We start from the raw sequence: 17,439 nt of genomic DNA, 5'->3' as shown, positions 1-17,439 counted from the left end.
CATGTGCCAGTGAATGTGACCATGTGCCAGTGAATGTGACAATATTCCAGTGAGTGTAACAACGTTTTAGTGAGTGTGACCATGTGCCAGTGAGTGTGACCATGTGCCAGTGAGTGTAACAATGTTTTACTGACTGTGACCATGTGCCAGTGAGTGTGACCATGTGCCAGTCAGTGTGACCATGTATCAGTGAGTGTGACCATGTATCAGTGAGTGTGACCATGTGCCAGTGAGTGTGACCATGTGCTGGTGAGTGTAACAATGTTTTACTGAGCGTGACCATGTGCCAGTGAGTGTAACAATGTTTTACTGAGTGTGACCATGTGCCAGTGAGTGTGACCATGTGCCAGTGAATGTGACCATGTGCCAGTGAATGTGACAATATTCCAGTGAGTGTAACAATGTTTTACTGAGTGTGACCATGTGCCAGTGAGTGTGACCATGTGCCAGTGAATGTGACCATGTGCCAGTGAATGTGACAATATTCCAGTGAGTGTAACAACGTTTTAGTGAGTGTGACCATGTGCCAGTGAGTGTGACCATGTGCCAGTGAGTGTAACAATGTTTTACTGAGTGTGACCATGTGCCAGTGAGTGTGACCATGTGCCAGTCAGTGTGACCATGTATCAGTGAGTGTGACCATGTATCAGTGAGTGTGACCATGTGCTGGTGAGTGTAACAATGTTTTACTGAGCGTGACCATGTGCCAGTGAGTGTAACAATGTTTTACTGAGTGTGACCATGTGCCAGTCAGTGTGACCATGTGCCAGTGAGTGTAACAATGTTTTACTGAGTGTGACCATGTGCCAGTCAGTGTGACCATGTATCAGTGAGTGTGACCATGTATCAGTGAGTGTGACCATGTGCCAGTGAGTGTGACCATGTGCCGGTGAGTGTAACAATGTTTTACTGAGTGTGACCATGTGCCAGTGAGTGTGACCATGTGCCAGTGAGTGTGACCATGTATCAGTGAGTGTGACCATGTGCCAGTGAATGTGACAATATTCCAGTGAGTGTAACAATGTTTTACTGAGTGTGACCATGTGCCAGTGAGTGTGACCATGTGCCAGTGAATGTGACAATATTCCAGTGAGTGTAACAATGTTTTACTGAGTGTGACCATGTGCCAGTGAGTGTGACCATGTGCCAGTGAGCGCAACAATGTTTTACTGAGTGTGACCATGTGCCAGTGAGTGTGACCATGTATCAGTGAGTGTGACCATGTATCAGTGAATGTGACAATATTCCAGTGAGTGTAACAACGTTTTAGTGAGTGTGACCATGTGCCAGTGAGTGTGACCATGTGCCAGTGAGTGTAACAATGTTTTACTGAGTGTGACCATGTGCCAGTCAGTGTGACCATGTGCCAGTGAGTGTAACAATGTTTTACTGAGTGTGACCATGTGCCAGTCAGTGTGACCATGTATCAGTGAGTGTGACCATGTATCAGTGAGTGTGACCATGTGCCAGTGAGTGTGACCATGTGCCGGTGAGTGTAACAATGTTTTACTGAGTGTGACCATGTGCCAGTGAGTGTGACCATGTGCCAGTGAGTGTGACCATGTATCAGTGAGTGTGACCATGTGCCAGTGAATGTGACAATATTCCAGTGAGTGTAACAATGTTTTACTGAGTGTGACCATGTGCCAGTGAGTGTGACCATGTGCCAGTGAGTGTGACAATATTCCAGTGAGTGTAACAATGTTTTACTGAGTGTGACCATGTGCCAGGGAGTGTGACCATGTGCCAGTGAGTGTGACCATGTGCCAGTGAGTGTGACAATATTCCAGTGAGTGTAACAATGTTTTACTGAGTGTGACCATGTGCCAGGGAGTGTGACCATGTATCAGTGAGTGTGACCATGTATCAGTGAATGTGACAATATTCCAGTGAGTGTAACAACGTTTTAGTGAGTGTGACCATGTGCCAGTCAGTGTGACCATGTGCCAGTGAGTGTAACAATGTTTTACTGAGTGTGACCATGTGCCAGTCAGTGTGACCATGTGCCAGTGAGTGTAACAATGTTTTACTGAGTGTGACCATGTGCCAGTCAGTGTGACCATGTATCAGTGAGTGTGACCATGTATCAGTGAGTGTGACCATGTGCCAGTGAGTGTGACCATGTGCCGGTGAGTGTAATAATGTTTTACTGAGTGTGACCATGCGCCAGTGAGTGTGACCATGTATCAGTGAGCGCAACAATGTTTTACTGAGTGTGACCATGTGCCAGTGAGTGTGACCATGTATCAGTGAGTGTGACCATGTATCAGTGAATGTGACAATATTCCAGTGAGTGTAACAACGTTTTAGTGAGTGTGACCATGTGCCAGTGAGTGTGACCATGTGCCAGTGAGTGTAACAATGTTTTACTGAGTGTGACCATGTGCCAGTCAGTGTGACCATGTATCAGTGAGTGTGACCATGTATCAGTGAGTGTGACCATGTGCCAGTGAGTGTGACCATGTGCCGGTGAGTGTGACCATGTATCAGTGAGTGTGACCATGCGCCAGTGAATGTGACAATATTCCAGTGAGTGTAACAATGTTTTAGTGAGTGTGACCATGTGCCAGTGAGTGTAACAATGTTTTACTGAGTGTGACCATGTGCCAGTCAGTGTGACCATGTGCCAGTGAGTGTGACCATGTGCCAGTGAGTGTAACAATGTTTTACTGAGTGTGACCATGTGCCAGTGAGTGTGACCATGTATCAGTGAGTGTGACCATGTGCCAGTGAATGTGACAATATTCCAGTGAGTGTAACAATGTTTTACTGAGTGTGACCATGTGCCAGTGAGTGTGACCATGCGCCAGTGAATGTGACAATATTCCAGTGAGTGTAACAATGTTTTACTGAGTGTGACCATGTGCCAGTGAGTGTGACCATGTGCCAGTGAGCGAGACCATGTGCCAGTAAGTGTGACAATGTTTTACTGAGTGTGACCATGTGCCAGTGAGTGTGACCATGTGTCAGTGAGCGTGACCATGTGCCAGTGAATGTGACAATGTTTTACTGAGTGTGACCATGTGCCAGTGAGTGTGACCATGTGCCAGTGAGTGTAACAATGTTTTACTGAGTGTGACCATGTATCAGTGAGTGTGACCATGTATCAGTGAGTGTGACCATGTGCCAGTGAATGTAACAATGTTTTACTGAGTGTGACCATGCGCCAGGGAGTGTGACCATGTATCAGTGAGTGTGACCATGTATCAGTGAGTGTGACCATGTGCCAGTGAATGTAACAATGTTTTACTGAGTGTGACCATGCGCCAGGGAGTGTGACCATGTATCAGTGAGTGTGACCATGTATCAGTGAGTGTGACCATGTATCAGTGAGTGTGACCATGTGCCAGTGAATGTAACAATGTTTTACTGAGTGTGACCATGCGCCAGGGAGTGTGACCATGTATCAGTGAATGTCACTGTGTTCCAGTGAGTGTTCCGTGTTCGTCTCAGCTTAAAAATATACTCCCTACTCTTAAAAACCCCACTCCAGGGAAAAGATACACCTGTCTTTTACCCTACCAATGCCCCTCATGATTTTATAAACCTCTATAAGGTCACCCCCCCAACCTCTTACACTTCAGTAAAAAAATGTTCTCGGCAATCCAACATCTCCTTACATCTTAAATCCTCCATTCCCAGCAACATTGCAGTAAATCTTTTCCGAACTTTCTCCAGCTTGATAATAATAGCCTTTCTATAACAAAGAGACCAGAATAGGGCACAGTACTCCAGAACAGTATCGAATAGAATATATATGTGGTACAGTACAGTATAAGTAAAAGAGTCAGACACTAGGCAAGGGGGAGGGCCAGGTTACAACCAGGCTGCAGAGACAGGGAGAACGATCTCTCCAAAGCGTGGAATTAAACACTGCATCACGAACCTCACAGCAACACCGAGCTGGTGAAGATCAATGACTGGATGTGAATCTACAGATGAAAGGTTACTGGCTAAAAGATACACAGGCTTGAGCACAGCCATTTAAAAGACAAAGCGATTCACTCAGCATGGTGAACAGATGACAAAACTATAGCCCACAGTGTGCTCTGACCGGGCAGAGGGCGTCTTTATTTAATGTCACATTTGGAAGACTGTGTCTCTGTGATCGCAGCACCCCCTTGGTTCAGTGTGCACAGAATGTCACCTTGGATGGTACATTTAAGGGAGGCTTGAATCCTGACTGACTGACTTGGAGATGCTGAATGCTAGGCTAAGGGAACCTCGTTAGAGTACACACTGAAAACACTGAGTGCTGTAGGGGAGAATATGGCCACATTGGGACGACACCCAACTGCATTCAGCCCCTGTGGAATAATAAGATGCACAGTTTGTTCTTGGATCTGTAACTGTGTGTGTGTGTGTGTGTGTGTGTGTGCGCGCGCGTGCGTGCGTGCGTGCATACATGTGCGTGTGTGCGTGTGCGCGTGCGTGCGTGTGTTTGTGTGTGTGTGTGTGTGCATGTGTGTGTGTGCATGTGTGTGTGTGCACGCGTGCGTGCATGTTTGTGTGTGTGTGTGCGTGTGTGTGCATGCGTGTGTGTGCGCGTGTGCGTGCATGTGTGCGTGCGTGTGTTTGTGTGTGTGTGTCCAACACTGGAATGAGTAAGTCACATATGACCTACATTATTCCTCGAGGGGGTGGATGAACACAGATTAATTGTTTATAAAAAAACAAGTAATTCACCCTGTCCTGTCACTGAGGCCTTTTCATTCATTTGGAGAAAGTGATTCAATGTTTATAGACATGGGCTATGGTTTGATGAGCACATTAACCTTGGCAGGAATCCAATAAAACCATAATCAGTTATTAATGTGACACATTACTGTCAAAGGCAGATAATTTACATGCGGGTAATGACTCAATGGCTTCAGGACATCCTGAGGTCAAGGTGTGTATTCTAGACATGGAAAGGGTCCCTTTCTTTCTCAGTCCTGTCAACAAAGCAGCTGTCAGTATGCCGAGCGGTCCCATTCATCTTCAAGGAGCTTGTCGCTCCAACCTGGTTAACCTGTCCCTGCTCAATCACTGGGAAGGATGGTGCAGATGATAGTCTGATGCAGCAGGTTTGGATGACACAAGTGCCCTTCCGACTGGTCTGAAGATTCTGTGCTCAGGGTTTCAAGCCAGAAGCTTGAGCACATCATCCTGAGCAACCATTTCGCTGCCGAGCCAAGGGACAGTTGGATGGATAGAGGTTTTTTTGGATTTTATGACTTGATTTATTATTGTCACACATGTAAAGTGAGAAGTTTTGTTTTGCCTGCAGTACAGGCAGATCATTCCACACAAAGTGCACTCGGATAATAGAACAGAGTGAGGAATACAATGTCATAGCTGCATAAACAGGAAGGTCAACGGTAGATTTAAAATTTGAGAGGTCCATTCAGAAGTCTAATAACAGCGGGGAAGAAGCTGTCCTTGAACCTCTATGTTTAAGCATTTGTATCTTCAGCCTGATGGAAGAGGTTGCAAGAGATTATAACCAGCGTGGGCAGGTCTTTAATGATGCTGGCAGTGAGAAGTATAGATGGAGTCCATGGATGGAAGGTTGGCTTGTGTGTCGGTCACAACTCTCTGCAGTTTCCGATGGTGCCACCTTTTCGAGTGATGTTAAACTGCAATTGTCTGCATTCTCAGCAGAATGCAAAAAATTCCACAGCACATTCCGAAGAGCAGCACGGGACAATTTCCATGTGCTGACCCCAACACCAACATCTCAATAAAAGAGATGATCACATGACGACTGGTGGGGGCTTTCCGTGCACAAATTTGTGTTGTGTTTTCGATCTTACAAGAGTGAGCTCACTTCAAAAGTACCTGCAACGCACTTTGGGAAGCGCTGGGGTTGTGAGAGGTGTTACAGAAACGCAAATTTATCTTTCTTTAAGCATCGTCAAGGTGCAACAGTTTATCATTAAGACAAAGGTCTTTTTGTGTAAATATCAATCCTGCCTTTCCAACATTGAGTTGATTTGGCATCGTTTATCCCTAATACTTTAAGTTGTAGAAGGTCAAACCAAGAAATCTGCTGAGGCAACAGCCAGATAATAAAATGTGAGGCTGGATCTCAGGAGCACAAAAGCTGAAGTTTCGGGCCTAGACCCTTCGTCAGAGAGGGGGATGGGGTGAGGGTTCTGGAATAAATAGGGAGAAAGGGGGAGGCGGACCGAAGATGGAGAGAAAAGAAGATAGGTGGAGAGGAGAGTATAGGTGGGGAGGTAGGGAGGGGATAGATCAGTCCAGGGAAGACGGACAGGTCAAGGAGGTGGGATGAGGTTAGTAGGTAGGAGATGGAGGTGCGGCTTGGGGTGGGAGGAAGGGATGGGTGAGAGGAAGAACAGGTTAGGGAGGCAGAGACAGGTTGGACTGGTTTTGGGATGCAGTGGGTAGAGGGGAAGAGCTGGGCTGGTTGTGTGGTGCAGTGGGGGGAGGGGACGAACTGGGCTGGTTTAGGGATGCGGTGGGGGATGGGGAGATTTTGAAGCTGGTGAAGTCCACGTTGATACCATTAGGCTGCAGGGTTCCCAAGCGGAATATGAGTTGCTGTTCCTGCAACCTTCGGGTAGAATCATTGTGGCACTGCAGGAGGCCCATGATGGACACGTCATCTAAAGAATGGGAGGGGGAGTGGAAATGGTTTGCGACTGGGAGGTGCAGTTGTTTGTTGCGAACCGAGCGGAGGTGTTCTACAAAGCGGTCCCCAAGCCTCCGCTTGGTTTCCCCAATGTAGAGGAAGCCACATCGGGTACAGTGGATGCAGTATACCACATTGGCAGATGTGCAGGTGAACCTCTGCTTAATGTGGAATGTCATCTTGGGGCCTGGGATGGGGGTGAGGGAGGAGGTGTGGGGGCAAGTGTAGCATTTCCTGTGGTTGCAGGGGAAGGTGCCGGGTGTGGTGGGGTTGGAGGGCAGTGTGGAGCGAACAAGGGAGTCACAGAGAGAGTGGTGTCTCCGGAAAGCAGACAGGGGTGGGGATGGAAAAATGTATTGGGTGGTGGGGTCTGATTGTAAATGGCGGAAGTGTTGGAGGATGATGCGTTGTATCCGGAGGTTGGTGGGGTGGTGTGTGAGAACGAGGGCGATCCTCATTGGGTTCTCGTTCTCACACACCACCCCACCAACCTCCGGATACAACGCATCATCCTCCGACACTTCCGCCATCTACAATCCGACCCCACCACCCAAGACATTTTTCCATCACCACCCCTGTCTGCTTTCCGGAGAGACCACTCTCTCCGTGACTCCCTTGTTCGCTCCACACTGCCCTCCAACCCCACCACACCCGGCACCTTCCCCTGCAACCGCAGGAAATGCTATGCTTTCCCCCACACCTCCTCCCTCACTCCCATCCCAGGCCCCAAGATGACATTCCACATTATGCAGAGGTTCATCTGCACATCTGCCAATGTGGTATACTGCATCCACTGTACCCGGTGTGGCTCCCTCTACATTGGGGAAACCAAGCGGAGGCTTGGGGACCGCTTTACAGAACACCTCCGCTCGGTTCGCAACAAACAACTGCACCTCCCAGTCGCAAACCATTTCCACTCCCCCTCCCATTCTTTAGATGACATGTCCATCATGGGCCTCCTGCAGTGCCACCCGAAGGTTGCAGGAACAGCAACTCATATTCTGCTTGGGAACCCTGCAGCCTAATGGTATCAATGTGGACTTCACCAGTTTCAAAATCTCCCCTTCCCCCACCGCATCCCTAAACCAGCCCAGTTCATCCCCTCCCCCCACTGCACCACACAACCAGCCCAGCTCTTCCCCTCCACCCACTGCTTCCCAAAACCAGTCCAACCTGACTCTGCCTCCCTAACCTGTTCTTCCTCTCACCCATCCCTTCCTCCCACCCCTAGCCGCACTCCCATCTCCTACCTACTAACCTCATCCCACCTCCTTGACCTGTCTGTCTTCCCTGGACTGACCTATCCCCTCCCTACCTCCCCACCTATACTCTCTCCACCTATCTTCTTTTCTCTCCATCTTCGGTCCGCCTCCCCCTCTCTCCCTATTTATTCCAGAACCCTCACCCCATCTCCCTCTCTGATGAAGGGTCTAGGCCCGAAACATCAGCTTTTGTGCTCCTGAGATGCTGCCTGGCCTGCTGTGTTCATCCAGCCTCACACTTTATTATCTTGGATTCTCCAGCATCTGCAGTTCCCATTATCACTGAGGCAACGCCCAGCAAGCTGAAGGGTTTCCATCATAAATTGGAGCTGAATACAAAAACATTTGTGCCACTGATTCTTGTCACTTTAATTAAATGTCAGTTACCACCCTGTAATTTGTTTTCTGTGTGGGGCTTCACAATGCATTTGCTTAATAAGATGTTAATTGTCCCAATGCATTGCAGGGCAACAGTGCTGAGCATCTGTCTGACCTGAAACTATCATACTGCCCTGAAACTGCTTGGTTTTTCACAGCCTCAGCACTCCAGCTCAGCCTCAAAGCACAAGATATGTGTGGGTCATCATATCCACGGGGGGTGGGCCACTCCACTCTGCAAATGCAGCGACTAGACAAAATGAAATATGGCAGACATTCTGCACAGATGTGGCCAGTCACTTATGCCATAAGACCAGAAGATGTGGGGTCAAAAGCAGGCCATTCAGCCCATCAAATCTGCTCCGCCTTTCAATGAGATCATGGCCAATATATCCAATAATCCTCAACTCCACTCTCCAGCCTTTTCCCTACATCCCCTAAGTCTCTTTAAAAAAAAATCTGTTGATCTCAGCCTTGAATATACTTAATGAGCCAGCTTCTACAGCCCTCTGTTCTGAATAATTCCACAGATAGACTACCCTTTGAGAGTGGAGGCCAGTTGTAACCCGCAGGGTAACTGTGCATTGGGATAGAACCAGAACCGACTGACCCTGTGAGGGTCCGCATGGAGAAACAGGCTGAGCTAGATCACACTGGAGTCAAGCTCCACTGAAACACAAACTGGCAGAATGGACAGCAACATCACAAACAGCACTGTCACCGAATTAATGCACACAGTCCCTCAGCAGCCCAAAGGGAGCGCCCTGTCATTGTAGGGAAGTTGGGTGTGCATGAGCTCCCTGAGAGAGAGATTTCTGATGTATCGCCTGCTTTTCTGTGGAGATGACACAGAGGATCACTTTGGCATTTTATCAAAGATGGAGCTGCTCAGTGTCCACTCAATTCAGATTCACGGCGGGGGGGAGGGGTTGCTCTCAAACCCTCAGATATAAAACTAAGTTATTCTCGGAGCATGAGCATCGTAGGTAAGGTCAGTACTAAATCCCATTTTGAGTGAAGGGCTGAGTCGGCTGCTTCTCACAGCAAGTGGGTGCTGCTGGTGCATCCAGTGTTTGATACCAAGCCCCAATTGCCCCCTGAACAGATTGGCCATTTCCGAGGGCAGTTAATGGTGAATTACACTGCCATGGGTCTGGAGTCACATGTAGGCCAGACCGGATACAGGCGGCAGGTTTCCTTCCCTAAAGGGCATTATGTACCAGATGGGCTGAACAACACTCAATGATAGTTTCATCATTGTCGTTCCTTTGACCAGCTTTGCATTGCTCTGTAATTTAATGCCACCTCTCCTACCACAGTGTGCAGTTACATTCTGACTCTGTTACAGCTTCAGACCAACCTGAAACCGTGCCAGAGGAAACCACATTTCTCCTTTCTCCACCTTGGACCTGTCATCTGAGTGGGCTGCATGTTGACATGGGTCATCACGAGGAATGGTAATGCCATTTCAAAACACTTGCAGCGGACATTAAGTGAGAATCTGACAGCTGAGAATGACTGAACAAATTTACCTGGTGACCTGCAACTGCAATAAGGGCTAACGCAGCTTAATAAAGTGAGCAAGCAGTGAGGGTGAAAGATTCAGCACATATGCTCTTGAACTATTGCTGTCTTGTCAGTGAAATGGACCTTTCTCTGGTGCAGAGCTCTGTGGAATAACACAGCTCCTTTAAAAGAGATGCTGTCTGTTGGGAATGTCAGCCAGGAATATTCAAATTTCTACATGAGTAACAGAGGTATTGCAAATGTGTGTGTGTGTGTGTGTGTGTGTGTGTGTGTGTGTGTGTGTGTGTGTGTGTGTGTGTGTGTGTGTTTGAGAGAGAGAGAGAGAGAGAGAGATTGTGTGTGTGTGTGCACGTGTGTGTGAGAGAGAGAGAGATTGCGTGTGTGTGTGTGTGTGTGTGTGTGTGTGTGTGAGAGAGAGAGAGAAATTTGTGTGTGTGTGTGAGAGAGAGAGATTGTGTGTGTATGTGTGTGTCTGTGTACGTGTGTGTGTGTGTGTGTGTGTGTGTGTGTGTGTGTGAGAGAGAGAGAGAGAGATTGTGTGTGTGTGTGCACGTGTGTGTGAGAGAGAGAGAGATTGTGTGTGTGTGTGTGTGTGTGTGTGTGTGTGTGTGAGAGAGAGAGAGAAATTTGTGTGTGTGTGTGAGAGAGAGATTGTGTGTGTATGTGTGTGTCTGTGTACGTGTGTGTGTGCGCGTGTGTGTGCATGTGTGTGTGTGTGTGTGCCTGTGTCTGCATGTCTGTGTATGTGCATCCGTGTGTGTGCTCATATCTGTGCATGCATGTATGTCTGTGTGTATCATCTAAAATTCACATAATTGCTTTCAAGCACACCAATCCCCCTGCCAGAGTTTCATCTCCCCACTCCTCCAATCCGGGCCTATTGAATATTCCTGATTCCCATTGCTCCACCATGTGCAGCCTGTGCCTTTAGCTCCCTAGGTCCTAAACTGAAGAAATGCCTCCCCAATCCCTCCTTCTCTAAGTGCTTTTTCCTCCTTTGCATCTATCTCTGTAACTTTTAGTCCTAGTATCATTTCTTTGATGCCCATCTGTAATCAGCCGCATTGCTGCGGGTCTGGACTGAGCAAAGCCAGGCAGAAGAGAATGGCAGATCTCCTTCTGTGAAGGAGGTGAAACTATCAGAGAGGTTTTAACAATAATCAGTAGTGACCATTAGACCAGCTTTTTGTTCAATTGAAATTTTACCATCAGCTGTGAAGCGATTCAAATCCACCTCGCTAGAACGTTAGCCCAGTGTCCGGAATACCAGCTCAATGACGATGGGAATGAGTAAGGAACCACATTCCTGGATGTGAAATACATGTTGTTGTACTGCTGTCTGCGTGTATGAGGGGGCCTGGCTTTGAATCCTGCCATGGCAGATGGTGGTATTTAAATTCAATAATAATTTTAAAAATCAGGAATTAAGAGTGTACGAAACTATTAGAAATTGTTGTCAAACTCCATCCAGTGTGCTAATGTCCTTTACGGAAGGAAACTACCCTGGACTTGTCTAACCTCCAGGTAACTCCAGACCCATAGCAATGTGGACGACTCTTAAGTGCCCTCTGGGCAATTAGGGTGGGCAATAAATGCTGGGCCCAGTGATGTTCCCGTCCCATGACTGAATTAAAATAGAATCTGTTCATGGGAGTCTGTCCCTGCGACTTCCTTTGGCATCACCAGGAGGTGCAAGGTTCTGTTCTTACTTAACGCAGATTCACCAAAGTTGTTGGCATCCTTTATCTCTGGGCATCACAGGATATAGGTATGGCTGTTAGGGCGGTGCCCTCCTCACTGCTGGTCTGGGTGGGCTGTCTATTCCAACACTAGTGTCTGGCTTGTGCTGGTAACACTTCAACCACAGTGTGACGTTTCTGGAGTCACACGGAGGTCAGAGTTAGTGCATATGGCCGATTTCCTTCCCTGAAGGGAATCAGTCAACCAGGTGGGGTCATGACAACCCAACAGTTACACGGGATTGAGACTATCTTTTTATTGCAGACGCATTCAACAAACTGAATTGAAATTCTCCAACTGTCATGTTGGGATTTGCTGGAATTAGCTACAGTCTTGAGTCATTATTCCTGGGGGTGAGGCTACTAGTTCAGCAACCAATTGGGAGGGAGGGGAACTTTATTGAAACACAAAATTCTCAGGGGCTTGGCAGGACATATATAGAGAGGCTGTTTCCCCTTGTGGGAGAATCTCGGACCTGAGGGCAGCAAAGAAGTCACACATTTAAGACAGAGATGAGAAGGTATTTCTTCTCTCAGTGGGGTGTAATCTGTGGGATTCGTTAGCACAGAAGTCTGTTGAGGCTGGGTCACTGCGTACATCCAACACTGAGACAGACTGATATATCATTGGTAAGGGGGGTATCGAGGGTTATGGGGAAAAAGGCAGGAAAGTGGAGGAGATGATGATCTGATCAGCCATGGTCCTATTGAATGGTGGACCAGACTCGATGGGTCGGATGGCCTACTTCTGCTCCCACATCATATCTGACAATCACCAACACAAGCACATTCACTGCTGATCTAGGGATTTTATAGACTCTAGTGGTACCTGGCATATTCATCAACCGACAACTTCAATCAACAGGGATGGCCTTTTTATGCCTCCCTGGAGCTTTCTATAAAGATGTTGGCTGTGAGTATCCCCCTTTTCACACTGGTGAATGGTCCTCTATTTAATTAGGGATTATGTTGGAGAGGAGCTGATGTGTGAACCGCTTGGCAGCTTCTCTGATCTCACTGTTTTCTCACTGGCGTCTCGCTACTTGCGAATTCCTGGCTGCATTGTAAGACCACAGGAGTTACGGAGATGGATTTCACCAATTAGAGCGACATTATAACAAGGAATTCAGGCGTGCTCACTTCAGTGTATCTGTAGTAAGGTGGGGAGGGGAGAGGTATGTGTGCTGGCAATCATCTTAGTGCTGAACCTGACACTTCCATGATAGCACTCCGTACTTTGCAACTGACCATATATTGATAGATGGGTAGAAATGGCAGCTTCTATCAGGATCAGTGCTTGGGTCCTGGCTGTTCACGATAAATATTGCTACCACATCCACAAGCATCCACTCCCCCCACCACCGACGCTCAGTCGCAGCAGTGTGTACCATCTACAAGATGCGCAGCAGAAACTCACCAGAGATCCTCAGACAGCACCTTCCAAACCCATGGTAATAAAATGTGAGGCTGGATGAACACAGCAGGCCAAGCAGCATCTCAGGAGCACAAAAGCTGACGTTTCGGGCCTAGACCCTTCATCAGAGAGAGGGATGGGGTGAGGGTTCTGGAATAAATAGGGAGAGAGGGGGAGGTGGACCGAAGATGGAGAGAAAAGAAGAAAGGTGGAGAGGAGAGTATAGGTGGGGAGGTAGGGAGGGGATAGGTCAGTCCAGGGAAGACGGACAGGTCAAGGAGGTGGGATGAGGTTAGTAGGTAGGAGATGGCGGTGTGGCTTGGGGTGGGAGGAAGGGATGGGTGAGAGGAAGAACAGGTTAGGGAGGCAGAGACAGGTTGGACTGGTTTTGGGATGCAGTGGGTGGAGGGGAAGAGCTGGGCTGGTTGTGTGGTGCAGTGGGGGGAGGGGATGAACTGGGCTGGTTTTAGGATGCGGTGGGGGAAGGGGAGATTTTGAAGCTGGTCAAGTCCACACTGATAGCATTGGGCTGCAGGGTTCCCAAGCGGAGTATGAGTTGCTGTTCCTGCAACCTTCGGGTGGCATCATTGTGGCACTGCAGGAGGCCCATGATGGACATGTCATCTAAAGAATGGGAGGGGGAGTGGAAATGGTTTGCGACTGGGAGGTGCAGTTGTTTATTGCGAACCGAGCGGAGGTGTTCTGCAAAGCGGTCCCCAAGCCACCGCTTGTTTTCCCCAATATAGAGGGAGCCACACTGGGTACAATGGATGCAGTATACCACATTGGCAGATGTGCAGGTGAACCTCTGCTTAATATGGAAAGTCATCTTGGGGCCTGGGATAGGAGTGAGGGAGGAGGTGTGGGGGAAAGCATAGCATTTCTTGCGGTTGCAGGGGAAGGTGCCCGGTGTGGTGGGGTTGGAGGGGAGTGTGGAGCGGACAAGGGAGTCACGGAGAGAGTGGTCTCTCCGGAAAGCAGACAAGGGTGGGGATGGAAAAATGTATTGGGTGGTGGGGTCGGATTGTAGATGGCGGAAGTGTCAGAGGATGATGCGTTGTTTCCGGAGGTTGGTAGGGTGGTGTGTGAGAACGAGGGGGATCCTCTTGGGGCGGTTGTGGTGGGGGCGGGGTGTGAGGGATGTGTTGCGAAAAATACAGGAGACGCGGTCGAGGGCGTTCTCGATCACTGTGGGGGGAAAGTTGCGGTCCTTAAAGAACTTGGACATCTGGGATGTGCGGGAGTGGAATGCCTCATCGTGGGAGCAGATGCAGTGGAGGCGGAGGAATTGGGAATAGGGGATGGAATTTTTGCAGGAGGGTGGGTGGGAGGAGGTGTATTCTAGGTCGCTGTGGGAGTCGGTGGGCTTGAAATGGACATCAGTTACAAGCTGGTTGCCTGAGATGGAGACTGAGAGGTCCAGGAAGGTGAGGGATGTGCTGGAGATGGCCCAGGTGAACTGAAGGTTGGGGTGGAAGGTGTTGGTGAAGTGGATGAACTGTTCGAGCTCCTCTGGGGAGCAAGAGGCGGCGCCGATACAGTCATCAATGTACCGGAGGAAGAGGTGGGGTTTGGGGCCTGTGTAGGTGCGGAAGAGGGACTGTACCACGTAACCTTCCAAACCCATGACCACTTCCATCTAGAAGGACAAGGGCAGCAGATACACGGGAACACCACCCTCTGCAAGTCCCCCACCGAGCCATTCACCATCCTGACTTGGAAATAATTCGCCGTTCCTGCAGCGTGACTGGGTTAAAATCCTGGAATTCCCTCCCTAAGGGCATTACAGGCCTACCAACGGCACAGGGACTGCAGCGGTGGTATATCGCTGTGGCTTCAAACACACAGGGAACTGACACAATGCTTGCAAAGCTTTGCCTGTTGGATAAGTTCTGGAGAAGGTTCGATGGGTACAGTTGAGGGTAAATAAGTCTTGTCTCTGACCCTGCCACCTCTTCGCTCAGTGCTGCATTCTCAAGGGGTAGACTTGTGTCGGTGCAGGCAGTGGCCCAGTCAAAGCGAGAAAGAGCCTTCATTTCTACGCCTTTTGAGAATCATAATCTGTTTTTTTTAGCTCTGGAAATTAAAAACCGGCAGCAGCTAACGGAACAGTGAAACTATACTGTCCCTCAGGTGTCAAGTATGACTCAGAAGAAGGGTCCCAACCCGAAATGTCAGCTTTCCTGCTCCTCTGATGCTCCTGTGTTCCTCCAGCTCCACGCTCTGGCTCCAGCATCGGCAGTTCCCACTATCTCTGACTCAGTGTCAAGACTGTGGGTTCGAGTCCCCTCCGCCCAGTTCAGTGGCTCGAGCACAAGACTCTGAGTGATCCTGTCTTTGTGGCAGTGAGCCAGCACTCCACTGCCAATGCTGTTACCATTGGGAAGGGTGGTTTAAACCGAGAATTCATCCATTCCCTCGTGGTGATATTCAAAAAGAGCAATGTCTTCCTCCATGTTTTATCACTCAATCAACAGCCAAGTCATTTTGAACAGTTTGAGAAATAGAAAAGAAGTAGGAATAACATTGTGTAGGAGCATATCACTGAGGAGGCTGGAATCTGTACTGAAAACTAAAAATGCTGCAAATCACAGCGGGTCAGAGAGCAGCAGTGGAGAGACAGCAAGCTAATGTTTCGAGTCTACATGACTCTTCATCAACTTTGAAGAGTCAGCTTGATTCAGAATGTCAGCTTGTTCTTTCTCCACCACTGGTGCCTGAACCGCTGTGATTTCCAGCACTTTTTTTGTTTTCAGTAGGAAGGTAACATTACAAGGAAAACTAACAACTCACAAAGAGGAGAAACGTAGCTTGTTGCAACACTTCAAAGAGTTTTCGAATGCACAACTAGCAATCCATTCAGTACACTGATCACTGATCCTAGAAGAGTCGTGTTGGTCTTTTGGCTTACTTTTGATTGGTTGGCACAATTGCAAAGTGCTCATTCTATAACAAGCAGAAGTACGAAATCTACAATTCACTTTGCCTCCCTCTCTGGACATGCCACAGACATCTGACTTACCCTCATGCCCAGCTCAATATTCTCTCCGCCATAAATCTCCATGCCAGGATCAAGAAGGCCAATTTCTCCAAAGTACTCGCGATGAACCACAAACGAACAGCCAATCATTGCAGGGGTCCTGCCGTGCGCAAAAAGAGGGGACAGAAATGTGATTCAGAATCATCGGGAGACAATGCTGAATGAATCTAACACACAGATGGTGGACTATTTGCACAGGGTTGCAGTGAACGTAAATGTACAGATTGGAACCATATTGAGAGCCCTTTCAAAGGGCTCGCATTGGCATATGGGGATGAATAGCCTTCAGTGTTGCGTGTTTTGGTAACTCAACAAAATACAACTGATGCATATCATTTCCAATTACAAACAGTCTGAGCTGGTGTACATCACAGTTGGGTCTAAAAATCAAGTATTATATAAATATAGAGATTGCTGATAAATGCCCAGCAGGTCCACTTGTAGATTTACAGAACATGAAGTGGAACTGAGAATGAAAGTATCCTTTTTTCCCTAAGTTTCTTTTCAGTATGTTTCTTCCACAGGATATTTATTTTGCATGAATCAGTTCTGATCTTCCTCATGAGTCCAACCAAAATATTAGAGTTCAGTTTTCAAACCACATGACTACATATCTCAACTCAGAGGATGGTCAAAAATCTTTAAACACTGTAATCCCAATAGTTATCTTGCCCCAATCTCTTTCATTCTAAGATTCAGAACTCAAATTGAAAAGATACAGCCTACGTTTTCAATAGAAAATCAGGTGTTGAAATCTTTGATGTGATTCAAATTTTGATCACGATTAAGATTAGAATAACCCCACTTGAGCAAGAAAAATATGTCAAGTACAAAGAAAGAAGATATAAAAGCCAACTGGCATTTCCATAACTCATTTTTCACAACCTTGGGATCTCCCAAAGCTCTCTGCAGCTACTTCTGAAGGACAGTCACTGCAATAATGCATGATCAACCCATTGTGATAATGGTCTGATTCACTCAGTCACAGCACAGTCCTAATTGCACTGAAGACAAGAGGTGATTAATTTTTGATCTAGTATGAAGTCGCAGTGGCCCTACTCTCACACAAGAGAGAGACACAACTAATGGTGGCTTAATCTGAAGGTCACCACACTGTAGACAAGGAGAGTCCTTAATAGTAACCTGATCTCGTGTGGGAACTGAGCCCACACTGTGGGTATTGCTCTGTACTGCAGACCTTCTGTCAAGCCAACTGACCTAACCATCCCCCGTTCTGATAATGTTTGAATCAGCTGTATAGAAACAGGCCATCTGTCTTTCTTTGTACCTTACTTCATCTCACCCTATCAGCATCTCCCACATGAATGGGGGTGGGGGTGCGGGACAGGTAATACTGGTACTAAAGAAACATAGGAATGGGAGTAGGCCATTCAGCCCCTTGAACCTATTTCACTATTGAATGATATCATGACTGGTCTGTA

The 17,439-nt window shown here is 47.8% G+C and overlaps 1 protein-coding gene across 2 annotated transcripts in view; it reads right to left on the bottom strand.

The window, feature by feature from the left end:
- The window catches only part of galnt9 (polypeptide N-acetylgalactosaminyltransferase 9), a 274,221-nt gene that overhangs the window by 143,793 nt on the left and 112,989 nt on the right, over positions 1–17,439 (bottom strand). For both annotated transcript variants that reach the window (XM_048556262.2, XM_059654892.1), the window contains exon 6: positions 15,980–16,097. In XM_048556262.2, the coding sequence (XP_048412219.1) occupies positions 15,980–16,097 (118 nt within the window). The remainder of the gene's footprint in view (positions 1–15,979; positions 16,098–17,439) is intronic.

The sequence above is a fragment of the Stegostoma tigrinum genome, chromosome 26 (assembly GCF_030684315.1).
Source record: "Stegostoma tigrinum isolate sSteTig4 chromosome 26, sSteTig4.hap1, whole genome shotgun sequence".
NCBI classification, from domain to species: Eukaryota; Metazoa; Chordata; class Chondrichthyes; order Orectolobiformes; family Stegostomatidae; genus Stegostoma; species Stegostoma tigrinum.
Note: the sequence above shows the minus strand (reverse complement) of the source record. Positions and strands in the feature narration are given on the sequence as shown.